Below are 15,501 nucleotides of genomic sequence, written 5' to 3'. Positions count from 1 at the left end.
CTGAGAGTGTAGTATGGATAAATGAGTGATCTTCCCCTCCTTAGCCCTGGGACGCTTAGTCTCCACCACTCAGGCTGGACAAGGAGGGAAGAAAGGAGGATTTAGAGAAGGGAGAGTTGTGGGTTCTCGCATTCCAGCCTCGTAGACTGGCCATCGTGGGCTGTCAGATGCGGTCTGGGTAGGTTCGGAGTTCCTTCTCGGTCTACCACTGGGTCCCTTCCGAGGGGCTCAGAAGCCGGGCTTCCAGGGCCGGGGGCGGGAGGAGCTGTCCGGCCCACGATGGTGCTGAAGCGCCACTCCGGCCCGTCATTAGCACCTCCTGGAGGCTGGGGTCCCTGCAACAGCTACCGTGGGCCTCTCCGACATGGTCCGCTAGGTGGCACCATTGCTCTAACCAGCGACTTTGAGTCGGCGACTCTGGCCGTGGGCGGAGGTCACCGTGGGAGTCCCAGTAGGGGCGAAGGGCGAAAAGGAAGGGGGCCTCCCAAGTGGGGTCCCCGCATCTCGGTTTCTAGACCCCTTCACATAACGTCTTCTCTGCCACCCAGTCATAAGCAGGGCATCTCGCCCTTAGGTTTGAACTCTAGGGCCCTAGGTGGCAGCGGCTCCGCAACAGGGACACCGCGGCGCGCATTCTCACCCCTCCCCGGCCCGTTCACCTGGGCGCATGCGCTGACCGGGCCAGCGTGCCCAGGGCGGACGAAAGCCATTGGGGGCGGGGCGGGGCACGGATGGGGGCGGGGCCGCAGGCTCTGACTGACAGTCCGACTGCGCGGCCGGGACGGTCCCTCTGCTCCCGATCCGGCGGGAGGGAGGGGGGAGGGGCGGGATTTCCTGCGGGAGGCGCCGAGCCGGCCTTGGAAAAGGAGGAGAAGGAGGAGAAAGGGGCTAAGGGGGGCAGTGGGAGCCACGGTCCAGAGTGCCAAGGACTGAGCCAGGCCAGCCGGACCCCCGGCGGGGCAGCTGGGAGAGGTGAGACTGCGGGGCCTGCGCTGGTGGTCAGCACCTTTGAGGGCGGGCACAAACTAACTTTTCTTTCGCGATCGGCGGGCGCCTTCGTCTCTCTGCTCCTTCCGTTCTCCTCGCGCCCGTGTTCCGTCCTCATGCATCAATCCCTTCGGCGCTTGGCTCTCCCGGTCGCTCCCGCCGCTTTGTTCCCCGGGTCGGCCTGGCTTGGGCTGGGTTGGGGGGTTGCGCGGCGCTGAACTGGCATTCCGGGGGGCGGGGGAGCCAGCCCGACCCCAAGCTCTACCAGGGGCGCCCTCCTCCCATGTCGGCTGCGGGCAAGAGCAGGAGTGCCATCTGGGTTGGGCTTGGGACGTTCTGGGAGTAAGAAGACCCCAGCTAGGGCCCCAGGCCTGCGCGGGTCTCATGCCACAGGACTTGGGCAACAAATTCCTGGCCACCGAAAACTGACGTAAGCTTTTCTGCAGCGAATTCGGAGCTCCGGGCCTCAGGTTCAGGCTTGGGGGGCCAGGCAGCCCCATTTGCAAACAGTACCCCAGCTCTTGTCTGTTCTCTGCCCAGCTGCTTCCTCATCCCGTGCGAGGGTTGAGGATGGGTCAGCAACAGGTGCTGTAAAGCCTCCCTGTCCAGCAGGCCGACCCCGGCCAGAAATGGGGAGCTATAAGCTCTCCACCCCACCCTTTGAATTCATAAAGAGCCTGGGGCTAGGGCATCCAGCTATTATTGTAAAGCTTCGGTTGGGAGGAGTCTGGGGGCAGGCACCTTCCACAGGGAGTGACCCCTGCACGCCTGCCTGTGCCTGACCCTTCCAGGCTCCACCTCCTGGCCCACCAGTTGTCTGTGGGTGTCAGAGCCCCAGGCTGTGGAGAACAGGCTGCTGGCCCAGCCTGCCCGAGTGTGTCGTGCTGCCAGGGCCCCTCCTGCCCCCAGGTTGAGGTGCTGCCAGGTGCCCTGGGGCCTCAGTGACTCAGCCTCCCCCTCCCAGAAAGTCACCTCCTTCCCCCAAATACTGCTCTCATGCCTGGCAGCTGTGTCCCCGCTTTGAGTGGCTTGGCCCTTCCTTGACTCAAAAGGGCAGCTAGGGAGGCTTGGGGGCTCCCTGGAAGCCCTGTCTTCCTCTTCTTCTGAGCCCCACTTCTGGGACCGTTGCAGGCCTGGCCCGCCTTCAGCAGAGGCACTGCACCTTTTCCAGACCCTTGAGATTTGTCCACTGCTGCTGCCCGAGGCCCGAGGGAATGCTGGCTGCTCTCTGGGTGGGCGCCGGTGCTCCTGAGCCACACTGGGAAGATCGGCGTGCCCAGCCCCAGCCCATCCCTGGGCCGTCAGACGCTGCAAGCAGATATCTGTCCAGATTTCCACGCAGCCTCCACCCCCTCAGAGATCGGTTTTCCTGCTTGTGGTGGCAGCTCACGAAACACCTTGAGGGAGTACCCATCAGTGCCTAACAAGAAGCCCACTGCCTGGGACACCAGACACACTCCCCCAGGACACCTGGCCCTCCAAAGGGCCAAAGCATGGTACCCTGAGACCGTGGCTTAGACCTAAAGTTTTCCTGCCTCTGCCCCGGACTCCTGATCCCAGATCTCAGCCCAGGGACCAGAATGGGTCGTGAACAGGACCTGATCCTCGCTGTCAAGAATGGAGATGTGACTGGTGTGCAGAAACTGGTGGCTAAAGTCAAGGCTGCAAAAACAAGTGAGTGCTTGGGGGGGGGGGGGCGGTGACTGTCTAGCTGAGACCCTCCCCTGTGTGCTCAGGCCACAGAGAGAGGCTTGGGGATCACTGTGATCTGGGGACTTGAGTAGGAGGACCGTCTTATTCTGTATAAGGAATGCCTCTGTGAGAGAGCCAGAGAGGAAGTTGAGTCACCCCTTGCTGTGTAACCTTAGGCAAATCACTTAACTTCTCTGGGCCTCAGTGTTCTCACCTGTAAAGTAAAAGGGTTGAAATACATTCATTCAAGGGTTTTTTGAGTGCCTACAGTGTGCCAGGCTCTGTTCTAGGCACACTGGGCCGCAGCAGTGGATGAAACAGACCAAAATTCCTGCCCTCATGGAGTTGCCTTTAGCAGGTGGTTTTTCTGAAGAGGAGCCACGAGATTTCTGGCAGTGGGTTGGGAAAGGCTGAATAGCTAGAGCTTCAGCCCCATCCCCCAATTCAGCAACAGCATCTCTGCATTTATGTCAGCATAGTGGGGATGCCTGTAAGATAGCTTTTAAAAAGAGATCTCTACTGCTTTAAAACAAAGTTCACCACTATCTCAGCTCTTGCTAAAGCCCCTTTCCCCTGGACTTATCTGTCTGTATCCCCTGGGGTGTGTGTGTGGCCAAAGCTAACTCTCTAGAGGTTTCTCCAAAGCCTGGGTCTCTAGTCTTGACGGGGTTACAGGGGCTCGATGCATGGGTGGCCACACCTGAGCCCCATCTCTTGGGTACCTCTGTGGTGAGACCCCTCCCCACCCCACTCCTCCAAGGAGAGTGGACCTCTGGACTTCAGGGCAAGCTCTCTGGGCAGTCCCAGGAGGACACTGGACTCGTTCTGAGTTCCCAGACCAGCAGGGGCAGGAGGTAGCCCCTGCCACCAAACTGGGGCTGGGTGTGGGAAGGTTCCTTCAGAGTGCTGGGGCTATAGCCCCAAGCACAGGAAGGGGCCCCCCAGACTATGTGAAGACATATAATTATCCTCACCCACACCTGGGAGTTTGGGGTGCCAGAAGGATGGATTTGAAGGGCCTGGGAGTTGTACACGTGTATGTGCACCCACTTGCACGCTAGGGCAGGAGACCCAAGGTATGGGGAGATGGGAATAGTGGCTGGGGTGGGGGGCGCTGGCAGCGAGTGGTCTCTGTGCCCTGGGGAAGTAGATGCAGGTTGAGCAGATGGAAGGAAGGTGCTAAGGAGGTCCTGGGAGGGCCCTGGAGGCCCAAGAGTGGGAACCACTCCCCCTCCTCCCCTCACCTCTGTGTTGTTTTTGGCGACCTGCCCAGTAGGGCCTTGGTTGAGCTGCTGCTGGCCTCACAGCTCTGGGGCCTCAAAGTGAGGCCCTCGGGAGGGCAAGTGGGTGGGGTCTGGAGGCTGGTGGCGGGAACCTCACAGCCAGACTCCTAGGCCCTGGGAAGGTGCCCCGCCCCAGGGAAAATGCCAATGGGGGAAGAGATCTCTTCTCTCAGCCCCCAAGGAGACTTGTACAGAATGTAGGCATGGGCACAGAGTGACAGAGTCCTGGGCCTCCTTGTGAGGCCCTGGCACTGAGCCTCCCCTTCCAGTCCTCTGAGAAGCTAGGAAATCGGGTGCAAAAAGGAGATCACAAGGTGATGTTTGCAGACCCCACAGTTTATGAGATGTTCTAATCCCTCAATTCCCTGTGAGATGGGTATTTCTACATCTACCTTACAGATAAGGAAACTGACACTCAGAGAGGTTCAGTGATTTGCCCAAGGTCACACAGACATTGTGTGGCAGATCAGGGTCCCTGTCCTCCCTCCTCGCTCCTGCACTCAGCTGCCCGTCAGAATTACCTAGTGATTTTTCTGAAAGTGCCAACTCCCTGTTCTTCCTCAGAGTTAGAATCATCCTAGAGGTCTTGTGACTCTGCAAATCAAAACGGTCTCCAGGTGACTCTAAAACAGTTCTCAGAAGGGAGGCTGGGAACTCCTACTCCATATCACAGTGAGGCAGAGGAAACTGATGGAAAGGGAGGTGCCAGGGTTCCCCTTTATCCTTCTGGTGGATGGCTAGAACCTTCTGGCTGGCCAAAGAGAGGTGCTCCCTCAGCCTCCTCCATTTGATATCTGGTCACTGGTGGTTTGGCATTCCCTGCCCTCCCAGGTCCTCTTAAAGGAGCAGGTGGCTGGGAGGAGAGAGGAGCAGCTGCCCTGGCCTCAACCCTGCCCTCTCTCCCTCCCCTGCTCCCTTTTCTGAGCTGTCTCCTTCTCTGGCCAGAGGAAATGGGGTGGGCTGAGGGTGGCCCAGTGAGCTCACATCCTCTGGCTGAGCCTAAATCAGGAGTGACCCTTCTACCCCCAGAGCCAGGCCGGGGAAGAAGATTGTGATGCAGGGGAAGTGCCTGGAGCCACTGCCAGGAACCAGGACCCTCCGCCCTCCAGCCAAGGTCCCAAGCCCAGTCACTCTGAGCCTCTCCCCCACCGCCTTTCCGGCCATTGTTCTGGAAAGAACAGAGCCACCCAGCCTGCCCCTGCCCCTGTTCCTGTCCCTCCTGTCACATTGTCCTGCCACTCCCCGGAGGGGCTGTATCTCACCACTGAGCTGCCCCATTCCGGACCGTCCAGGCTGGCAGCAGGTGGAGGGACTTTTTGTGTGTCCTCCCCGCTGACCTCGTTGTCTTCACCAAAGCTCGGAGAGGTACCCTGGCTGGCCAAGGTCGTGCAGCCAGTAAGGGGGAGACTTTGGACCACACACTTCCTGCTTCTAAAGCCCCTTTCCTTTCCATTGCCCTGAATGGTTCTGTGTGAGAAGGGCTTTCCAAGGGGCCTCGAGGAAGGCTGGGAGGCCTATGTTTCTTTCCAGCAGCCCCACCCCTTCTCCCCTTCTGTCACTGCCCAGCTCTGTATTTACCTTTTCTGCGTAGTACATAGCTTAATTCGGCTCAGCCCTAAACGTAGCGGGTCCCCTCTCTCCCCATCCCATGCTCCTCACTATCGCGTCGATCCCTCCCTGTTGGAATGAAGCCCTGTCTTGCTGGGGTATTCAGGGGCCCACCAGGGCCTGGAGGGCAGGCCTGGACCAGCATGCTTGGCACCCTGCCCAGCCTGGGTTGAGCCAGGCCTCCTCCTTCCCAGCAAGGGTGGGTTCCAGCAGGAGGCAGGGGCCCGCCTGTGACAGACATTCCCCTTCCCCCTCAAGGACCGCCCCCTCCTGTGTCCTGGCCCCTGCCTGGAGCACACCTGCCTGAATCCTGTCACCATTCCTGACAGGGATGAACCAGCGGCCTGCCCGTGCCCCTGGCTCCTCTGGCCACCACCCCGTAGAGAGCCCTGTGCCCGGGGCGTGGACATCTCTGCTGGGGAGCCTGTGGGTGCAGAATCAGCAGTTATCTCCCTGACAGGAGCCAGTGGGGGGACTGTACCAGAGGACGGCATGTGGGCCCTGATGGCTAACGTGTAAGGAGTCCTAAAGGGCAGCGGCTCCCATCTTTGGCGTGCTGACGAGGGCCAGGCATTATCCTCACAACCCTGGTGAGCCGGTTCTGTGATTGGCCCATTTTACAGATGAGGACACTAAGCCCGACAGGTTAAGTGACTTGCTCAGGATCTCACAGCCGGTACATGGCAGAGCTGGGCACAGCGCAGGTTCTGTCTGATGCCACCTTCTTCACCACGTTCCACTCAGGGATGTCCCCGGGCTTGGGCCCAGTCCCGGCGTCTGCCCTGCAGCCCTCCAGCCTCTAGTGCCCCTCTCCTTTCTCTCGCAGCCCCCTCGGCCCAGTGGGACAATGAGACACTCCTTGGCCCTTTCAGGCAGGAATGCTAACCATGCATTCGTGGGCCTGTCCATTGAGGGCACGGCATGCCAGTCCCCCCCTTTCCCGCCCCCTTTGGCTCTATAAACAAGCTGGGCTGGGGGCCCAGGGAAGCCAGGCCACTGCTGCAGCAGCTCCCTGCACCGGGTGCCCTCAAGCTGATGGGCTGGCCGGCCGGGTGGGGAACCACAGGGACAGGATCACAGAAGGGCCATGGGGCAGGTGCTTTCTTGCACACCAAGAGGTCAGCTGGATTAGGGAGCAGGGTGGGGTGGGAGCGCTGGTTAGGATGCAGGTAAGGGCGGATCATTCTAACGTGTCCTGATGCCTTCTGCTCTGATCCCCCAGAGCTCCTCGGCTCCACGAAGAGACTCAACGTCAACTACCAGGATGCTGATGGGTGAGTGTGAGCCCCTGTCCCCCTCGAGAGCTGTGGGGGTGGGGGAGGGGTAAAGGGAAAGCCCTGGGCCCTAGAATCCCTTCCCCTCTCAAACTTGGCCCTTGGGTGGTGTTTGCTGAGAGCTTTGGTTCCTGCCCACCCTCCTGCCTGTGGAGCTATCCTTGAGTGAGGGGAGGGAGCCCTGGTGCCTCTCTGAGGGGCCTCCTGGGTCAGATTCCTGCTAGGCCCCCTTTTTCTCCCCAGAGGGTAGGAGCCCTCGGGCTCCTGCTCCCACGGCCCCCTCCCCTGGGCTGGCTGGGGGGGGAGGCCAGACAAACAGGCCTCTCAGCCCAGACACTGAGCCCTTTCATGCTGTAGCCCGCTGCTCTGCGCTCCCACGGCAGGGCTGGCAGGGTGGGGGAGCGGGGGCACAGTGGGCAAGTAACTCATCCCTGCCAGCCTCCAGGATGAGTCTGGTGTGGAAGACCAGGATTTGGGGGGTGGGGCACCGCTCGCTAACACCCCTGCCCTGTGTCCCACCCACCACACCAGATTCTCTGCCCTCCATCATGCCGCCTTGGGGGGCAGCCTGGAGCTCATAGCCTTGCTACTGGAGGCTCAGGCCACCGTTGACATCAAAGACAGCAATGGTGAGACCCCGGTGTGTCCCCTAGCCAGACCCTGTGCTCAGAGTTTGCTCCTGCTACACTCTAGCAATGCTAATACGTGTTGGCACAGCTTCTCTGGCCTGCAGATGCTTTACCTCTTTAATCTTCACAGCCTTCTGGGGTAGTAGGTGGTACTAACACCCCATTCTCCAGATGAGGAGGCTGAGGTTACCTTCCTGTCGTGAGGAATCACCCATGGTGGGCAAGGTGGGATTCTGACTTCAGCCCCAGGCGACCAGACGTTTCCCTGACCAGACCAGCATCCCCGCCCTTGGGTCCGTCTCCCCCTGCAGCTAGGGTGGCTCTACAGTCTGCTCAGTTCCCTCCCCTGACCCCACCACATCCCAGGACCTCCTCCGATCCGCCTTCCCTCCTTGCAGGCATGCGCCCACTGCACTACGCAGCCTGGCAAGGCCGGCTGGAGCCCGTGAGGCTGCTGCTGCGGGCCTCCGCGGCCGTGAACGCCGCCTCGCTGGATGGGCAGATCCCGCTGCATCTGGCTGCCCAGTACGGACACTATGAAGTGGTATGAGAGCCTGTTTGCCTGCAGGGGCGCTGGGGCCGGGGCGTGGGGGTGGGGGGCGCTGGCCAGGCCAGACGCCTCACTCCGCTCCCCACACCCCAGTCAGAAATGCTCCTCCAGCATCAGTCCAACCCTTGCCTGGTCAACAAGGCAAAGAAGACGCCCCTGGATCTGGCTTGCGAGTTTGGGCGACTTAAGGTGAGGCCTGTAGCCCTTAGGGTGCCAGGGCGTGGGCATCTGTGGGGTCTCAGGAGGAAGCCCAACCTGGGTGCTGGTTGCTGCAGGTGGCCCAGCTACTACTGAACAGTCACTTGTGTGTGGCGCTGCTGGAGGGTGAGGCCAAGGACCCGTGTGACCCCAACTACACCACGCCCCTGCACTTGGCTGCCAAGAACGGCCACAGAGAGGTCATCAGGTACCCACCGCCCCCCACCCCCACTTCCTCATCCCTTTCCTGTGGAATGGGTGATGTCCCCTCGGTGCCCTGCCGCCCTCTTCACTCTCGCTCTGGAACACTCTCCCAGCCGGGGGCAGTCTGCTTCCTCCCCTGCCCCCACCACCCCCGTGACTCCCCCCCCCCCCCCCCCCCCATGCCACAGGCAGCTCCTGAGAGCTGGGATCGAGATCAACCGGCAGACCAAGACAGGCACTGCACTCCACGAGGCTGCGCTGTATGGCAAGACCGAGGTAGTCCGGCTGCTCCTGGAGGTAAGTGTGGGCACCCAGGCAGCCTGCACGTGGGAGGGGGTCTCCACCCACAAGGTGGTGTTTGGGTAAGCAGTGGCCTTGTGACTGGAAAGCAGACAGACCTGGTTCAAGCTCCACTTCTGCCTGTCACTAGCTGAATGACCTTGAGTTCGTCCTTGATCCTATCTCTGAGCTTCCATTTCTTCGTCTGTAAAATTCGAAAGTAGTGGGTACCGTTCGCCTCCTGGGTAGTCACGAGGACTGGGGGAAGTGGTAAGTGAAGCTCTTAGTGTGTGCTCACACTGTGCACCCAGGGCGGGGTGGATGTGAACATTCGGAACACGTATAACCAGACGGCACTGGACATTGTGAATCAGTTCACCACCTCCCAGGCCAGCCGAGAAATCAAGCAGCTGCTGCGCGGTGAGTGTGTGTGAGGGGAGACCCAGCCCAGGGTTGGGGGAGGGGGTGGCCAGAGCCACTCCAGTGGGTACGAGGAAGTGGAGCAGGAGCAATGTCCCAGGAGCAAGATGCCATACCCCCAAACCTAGGGCTGGTCAGGGGACTGCTGTAACGGGAACCTGGGGGAGGGTCGTGAAAGGGACAGGAAGGGTGGGAAGACACCCTAAGGACCCTCAGATGATGCCAGCCCTGTATCTTCTCTCAGAGGCCTCGGGGATCCTGAAGGTCCGAGCACTCAAGGACTTCTGGAACCTCCACGATCCCACTGCTCTCAATGTCCGGGCAGGGGATGTCATCACGGTGAGGCCCCGGTACAGGTGGATTGGGCCGGATGCTGGCAGGAAGGGCAGAACTGTGGGTGCACTTGGGCATCAGCTCCTTGCGGGGAAAGGAAGAGCTGGACCATGGCTATAGGGCTGGCTGCCTGCCTTTGCTTGGTGCAGGAAGTGATCGATGCCATCACCCCCCCATGCCCCATCTGCCTCAGGTGCTTGAGCAACATCCCGACGGCCGCTGGAAGGGCCACATCCATGAGAGCCAGAGGGGCACGGACCGTGTGGGCTACTTCCCCCCAGGCATCGTGGAGGTGGTCAGCAAGCGAGTGGGCATCCTCGCGCCCCGCCTCCCATCGGTGCCCACCCCCCTCCGCCCAGGCTTCTCTCGGACACAGCAGCCCCCTGCCGATGACCCCCTGCACTCTCTGACCTATGGCCAGCTCCCTCGGGTGGGCCTCAGCCCAGATAGCCCAGGTACATCCTCCCAGAGGGCAATGCTGGGCACTGGGGTGGGTGTCTGGTCTTGGCAAGCTGCCAGTCAGCTGTTGGTGAGGCCAACTGGGGCTCTAACCCCTTTGCCTGTGCCCCTGCAGCAGGTGACAGGAATAGCGTGGGCAGCGAGGGCAGCGTGGGCAGCATCCGCAGTGCCGGCAGCGGGCAGAGTTCCGAGGGCACCAACGGCCATGGCACCGGCCTTCTTATTGAGAATGCTCAGGTAGGAGCGAGGGGGCATTGGGGCTAGGACAGAGCCCTCCGCCCTGCTGTCAGCTCCCCGACGTGCTGAGTAGCTCCTGTCCTGTCTCTAGCCACTGCCTTCCCCCGGAGAGGACCAGGTGTTGCCAGGACTGCACCCCCCGTCCCTGGCAGGTAGGAAGGGTAAACGGTACCCGGGCGGGCACTCCTCCATCCTGCCACCCCTGATTCCATTTCTTTCCCTCTTGAAGACAACCTGAGCCACCGCCCTCTGGTCAACTACCACTCTGGGGAACAGCTTTTCACCCAGGACATGAGGCCGGAGCAGCTGCTGGAGGGGAAGGTGTGACACCCCCCCCACCACCACCCCCCCGCACTGAGAAGTGGGCTGTGGGCCCGGCGTGGGATGGGCCTCAGTATGGACTCAAGCCCCTGCTCTGGCCGGGCCCCGAGGGGAGGCTGGGGTTGATGGCTGGGCCCCAGCCTCGGCTCTTCCTCCATAGACCCCGCTCTGTTAACTTCACTCTCTGCCCGCACGCCACAGGATGCGCAGGCCATTCATAACTGGCTGAGTGAGTTCCAGCTGGAAGGCTACACCGCCCACTTCCTGCAGGCTGGCTACGACGTGCCAACCATCAGCCGTATGACGCCTGAGGTAGGTGCCACAGCAGGAAGGCAGCAGAGGGCCCAGTGGGTACCGGAGGGGGCCTAACGGCACGAGTCTGTGTGGCAGGACCTGACGGCCATCGGGGTCACCAAGCCTGGGCACAGGAAGAAGATCGCCTCGGAGATTGCTCAGCTCAGCATCGCCGAGTGGCTGCCCAACTACATCCCGGTAAGCAGGTGGCTGGTGCCAGCACCCATCTTCAGCCATGGCTGTGTGGGCCCTTCCTGGCTTGGGGGCTGAGGCTGGCTGGGGACCCGGCTCCACTGGGGTCCTTTTCCAGGCGGACCTGCTGGAGTGGCTGTGCGCGCTGGGGCTGCCGCAGTACCACAAGCAGCTGGTGAGCAGTGGCTACGACTCCATGGGGCTGGTGGCCGACCTCACCTGGGAGGAGCTGCAAGAGATCGGGGTCAACAAGCTCGGTGAGGACTGCCCTGGGGCCTTGTGGCCGGGCCCCCACGTGCCTCCCAGGGTGTCTAAAACATTTCAGGGGTCAGGCCCAGAAGGGGGAATGGGATCCCAAGGGGAACAAGGTGACCCTTTGCAGCCCCCACTAACCCTGTTGCCTCTACCCGTCCCCTCTCAGGTCATCAGAAGAAGCTTATGCTGGGAGTGAAACGGCTGGCCGAGCTCCGGCGGGGCCTACTGCAGGGGGAGGCCCCAGCTGAAGGTGGCCGCCGTCTAGCCAGAGGCCCGGAGCTGATGGCCATTGAGGGGCTGGAGAATGGGGACGGTCCGGCTGCAGCTGGCCCACGCCTCCTCACCTTTCAGGGCAGTGAGCTGAGCCCAGAGCTACAGGCAGCCATGGCTGGGGGTGGCCCCGAGCCCCTCCCCCTGCCCCCTGCCCGCTCTCCCAGCCAGGAGAGCATTGGAGCACGCTCACGAGGGTCCGGTCACTCCCAGGAACAGCCGGCCCCCCAGCCCAGTGGTGGAGACCCGAGCACCCCACAGGAGAGGAACCTTCCAGAGGGCACAGAGCGGCCCCCTAAGCTTTGTTCCCCACTTCCTGGTCAAGGCCCCCCGCCTTATGTTTTTATGTATCCCCAGGGCTCACCCTCCAGCCCAGCCCCGGGGCCACCTCCTGGTGCACCTCGCGCCTTCTCCTACTTGGCTGGTCCCCCCGCCACTCCTCCAGACCCACCTCGGCCCAAGCGCCGGTCCCATAGCCTAAGCCGCCCCGGTCCCACCGAGGGGGAAGCAGAGGGAGAGGCTGAAGGGCCAGTGGGCAGTGCCTTGGGGAGCTACGCCACCCTCACTCGGCGACCGGGACGCAGTGCCCTAGCTCGGACCAGCCCTAGCCCGACTCCAGCTCGAGGGGCCCCCCGCAGCCAGTCCTTTGCCCTTCGTGCCCGACGCAAAGGCCCCCCACCCCCACCCCCTAAACGCCTCAGCTCTGTCTCTGGCCCCACCACGGAGCCGCCTCCACTAGACGGAAGCCCGGGGCCCAAGGAGGGGGCCTCTGTGCCCCGAAGGCGAACACTAAGTGAACCAACTGGCCCATCAGAGCCCCCCGGCCCACTTGCCCCAGCTGGCCCCGTGTCGGACACAGAGGAGGAGGAGCCAGGACCTGAGGGGACGCCCCCATCTCGGGGCAGCTCAGGAGAAGGGCTCCCGTTTGCCGAGGAGGGGAACCTGACTATCAAACAGCGGCCGAAGCCAGCTGGCCCCCCACCCCGGGAGACGCCTGTGCCCGCTGGCCTCGATTTCAACCTCACAGAATCAGACACTGTTAAGCGGAGGCCCAAATGCCGGGAGAGAGAGCCGCTGCAGACGGCACTTCTGGCCTTCGGAGTGGCCAGTGCCACGCCCAGCCCCGCTGCCCCCCTGCCCTCCCAGACCCCCGGCGAGGCCCCCTCCTCAGCTTCTCCCAGCCCTCCCCGGCCTGACCCTAGCAGCCTTCCGACTCAGGGAGCTCCAGCCCCTCTTTCTTCCGGCTCCCCAGCCCAGCCCCCTGCTCCCCCCTGCTCTGGGCCTGCTCTGGAGAACTCGGCGGGCAGTTGGCGGCATGGGGAGACCGAGCCCCCAGCTTCCCCCGCTGCCCTCATCAAGGTGCCAGGTGCAGGTACGAGGCAGGGTCTGCGGGAGGGGGCAGTGTTTGCAAGGGTTGTGTCAAGCCCAGCCGAGTCACGGCCAACCTTTTTGTCTCTGCAGGAACAGCCCCCAAGCCTGTGTCTGTGGCCTGCACCCAGCTGGCATTTTCTGGTCCTAAGCTGGCTCCTCGGCTTGGCCCCCGCCCCGTGCCCCCTCCAAGGCCAGAGAGCACTGGAGCCGTGGGCTCTGGCCGGGCCCAGCAGAGACTGGAACAGACCAGCTCATCCCTGGCAGCTGCATTAAGGGCCGCAGAGAAGAGCATTGGCACAGAGGAACGAGAAGGGTGAGGGGTGCTGGGTGCCCGGTGGGCAGGAAGGGAGAGAAGGCTGCAGGGAAGGAACAGCTCCCCCTGAATCCTCTTCCCCGGGGTCCTGGGAATGTGGGAGGGGGGGTGGTCCCAGACAGATCCTTAGGCCCGGGCGACCCCTATTAAAACAGGAGGAGCCCTGGTTCTTAAGTTCCCCAGAGGTGACCTGGGGGGAATCCTGGGGGCCATCGCTTAGAGGCACGTGAGCTCGAGCACAGCACTTCCTCCTGGGCCCCAGAGCTCTCACTAAATGGACACTAGCGCCTGCTGCCTCAGCAGGCTGGGAGAAGCAAGGGGCACACAAAGTGCTTGGCACCAGCCAGGTGTTCAGGAACAGCCCCTTGCCCGCCCAGGGCCAGCAGGGTGCATTCTGATCTGACCCAGTCCTTCCCCCGCTGCAGCCCTCCCGGCACCTCCACCAAGCACATTCTGGATGACATCAGCACCATGTTTGATGCCCTGGCTGACCAGCTGGATGCCATGCTTGATTGAGACTTTCTGGCAGCCGTCAATGGTGCAGCGTCCGTTGCCTTTGCCCCCAGCAGGGTCCCCCCTGCTGCTCCAAGCCAGCGACCTTCAGCACTGCAGCTCTAGGGGGCCGTCTTCATGGCAGGCTGAGGGGACGTGTCAGAACCTCACATGTCAGCAGGGCTCTCTCCCGCTATGTAATCTGACCAGACAGCCCTGCCCCCGTGGACAGGGACCCTGGTAAGAGCTTCCTCCGCCCTCCTACCACCTCCAATGTCTCAAGTGTCTGTGCCGAGGACCTACTGACGCCTGCTGTGCCGTGCTGTCCTGGCACTCTAAAAGGCTGGAGAAAGCTGTGTGTCTGACCCAGTTCCCACAGGTATACACAGGACATGGAAATAGGCAGCCAGGGGCTTGCTGTCAGCGGCGGTGGCGGTGCCCAGGCCAGCCCCTCCTCCCGCTGCTGCCTGCCCTCAGTGAGGCAAAGCTGGCGGGCATGGGGGCAGTGGGATTAACAGATGCCCAAAGTCCAAACTTTTTCAACTGTAAATGTTATTTTTTAAGCAGAGAGAAATGCATATATTTTAAATGGAATTTATTCTATCTATAACCACCTGAGAGGACACAAGGGAAGGGGCTTCGAACCACAGCAAGAGTGCCCACTGCCCACCTCGGGGCCGGAAGCCTGATCTGGTTGGCCCAGGCCCCGGCTCTGTAACCATTAACCTCTTCTCCCAACTAACACCAATGAAAGTGTCATTCCACGTGATCGGGCTGTGTGTTTGGATCTGTGCCGTGGACCTCCAAGCCCAGGGTTCTCACCTGAGCCAGACCTGAGGGCTCTTGCCAGTGTGGAAGGAGGAAGGCTCGGGCCCTCCCCTCGCTTTCGGGGCTCCCTCACCAGCCAAAGTCTTGGGTGGGCCCCTTAGTGGCTGCCTCATGGACCAGCCACAGATTTTTCTTAGGCAATTTACAAGTTTTAATACAAACCAGTCTACATTCATTCCTAAAAGGCTCATTTCCAGTAAAAAATATACACCAGTAAAAACATTCTCACACGAGAACTACGGCAGGGGGCTAAAAGGAGCCCTGGGCCACATCCCCAAGACTGACGCTCGAGGCCAGCTTGAAGGCAGCACAGGAAGAGGGGCCAGGGCCAGGTGGGGTCGGGGGCGGGGGGGCGGGCTCTTCATCTTCAGGTCTGAGCGTGAGGCTCCCCCGTAGAAGGAGGGAGGGGAAACACTCAACCACATCCAGGCTCCTGCCCCAGGAAGCAGGCTGGGGTGCAGGGAGGATACACCACCACCGCTGCCTTCGACAGTGGCCTGTCTGGACCTCCCACGGCTGCTACCCCTGAGGTCCTGGCCCCACAGTTCACGGCTCTGCCCGGAGACCCCAGAGCAGAGGGCCCTGGGTTAAGAGCCCCTAAAGAGGGGGGCAGCCCACAGGTGGAGGGGGCTAAGGGCCCCTCTACTAAGTGCACTAGGTCATACATTCAAGACCAGACTGGCCTGATGCCGAGGCCATGGCTCACCAGCTCCTCCACGGTTAAGCCCCGGGGAGGGGGCAGGATGACAGCTGGGTCTGACACAGAGCTGGGCCTCCAGTGCCATGGGGCGCAAGAGGAAACCCTGAAACCTTCGCGATACCAACTCCCCAGACTCAGAAACTGGTCTGGCTTTAGCCCCAGGACCAGGGCAACTTATGGGCACTGTGGCCAATGGCTCAGAAGGGGGAGTTCATGCCCAGCTTCGTTTCAAACTGCAGTTTCTGTCGCTTCTGGTAGCGAACCCGGACCCTGGTGGGGCAGGAGATTAAAGCACAGGTTAGAGCAGAACCC

The 15,501-nt window shown here is 61.7% G+C and overlaps 2 protein-coding genes across 21 annotated transcripts in view; one reads left to right on the top strand and one right to left on the bottom strand.

The window, feature by feature from the left end:
* The first annotated feature begins 783 nt into the window (after window positions 1-783).
* CASKIN2 (CASK interacting protein 2) lies at window positions 784-14,430 on the top strand. 4 transcript variants are annotated; one of them, XM_043585281.1, is made up of 20 exons: window positions 784-972; window positions 2,119-2,661; window positions 6,793-6,844; window positions 7,376-7,473; window positions 7,872-8,017; window positions 8,117-8,212; window positions 8,299-8,429; window positions 8,614-8,722; window positions 9,016-9,124; window positions 9,369-9,463; window positions 9,651-9,912; window positions 10,032-10,153; window positions 10,245-10,305; window positions 10,383-10,474; window positions 10,676-10,786; window positions 10,865-10,966; window positions 11,079-11,217; window positions 11,382-12,857; window positions 12,947-13,169; window positions 13,595-14,430. In XM_043585281.1, exons 2-20 carry the CDS (start codon window positions 2,568-2,570, stop codon window positions 13,683-13,685), a joined length of 3,609 nt encoding a protein of 1,202 aa, XP_043441216.1. In that variant the 5' UTR covers window positions 784-972; window positions 2,119-2,567; the 3' UTR covers window positions 13,686-14,430. The 4 variants fall into 4 exon arrangements, with proteins under 4 accessions (XP_043441216.1, XP_043441217.1, XP_043441219.1 ...); XM_043585282.1 differs by having other exon boundaries at window positions 842-972; window positions 2,548-2,661; XM_043585283.1 differs by lacking the exons at window positions 784-972; window positions 2,119-2,661 and adding an exon at window positions 6,562-6,688.
* TMEM94 (transmembrane protein 94) overlaps window positions 14,240-15,501 on the bottom strand; it is a 33,830-nt gene continuing 32,568 nt past the window's right edge. For all 17 annotated transcript variants that reach the window (XM_043585269.1, XM_043585267.1, XM_043585265.1 and 14 more), the window contains one exon: window positions 14,240-15,459. In XM_043585269.1, the coding sequence (XP_043441204.1) occupies window positions 15,387-15,459 (73 nt within the window). In that variant the 3' untranslated portion in view covers window positions 14,240-15,386. The remainder of the gene's footprint in view (window positions 15,460-15,501) is intronic.

Source organism: Prionailurus bengalensis, chromosome E1 (assembly GCF_016509475.1).
Source record: "Prionailurus bengalensis isolate Pbe53 chromosome E1, Fcat_Pben_1.1_paternal_pri, whole genome shotgun sequence".
Lineage (NCBI taxonomy): Eukaryota > Metazoa > Chordata > Mammalia > Carnivora > Felidae > Prionailurus > Prionailurus bengalensis.
The sequence above is the reverse complement of the archived record's forward strand: the minus strand, read 5'-3'. Positions and strand labels throughout refer to the sequence as shown.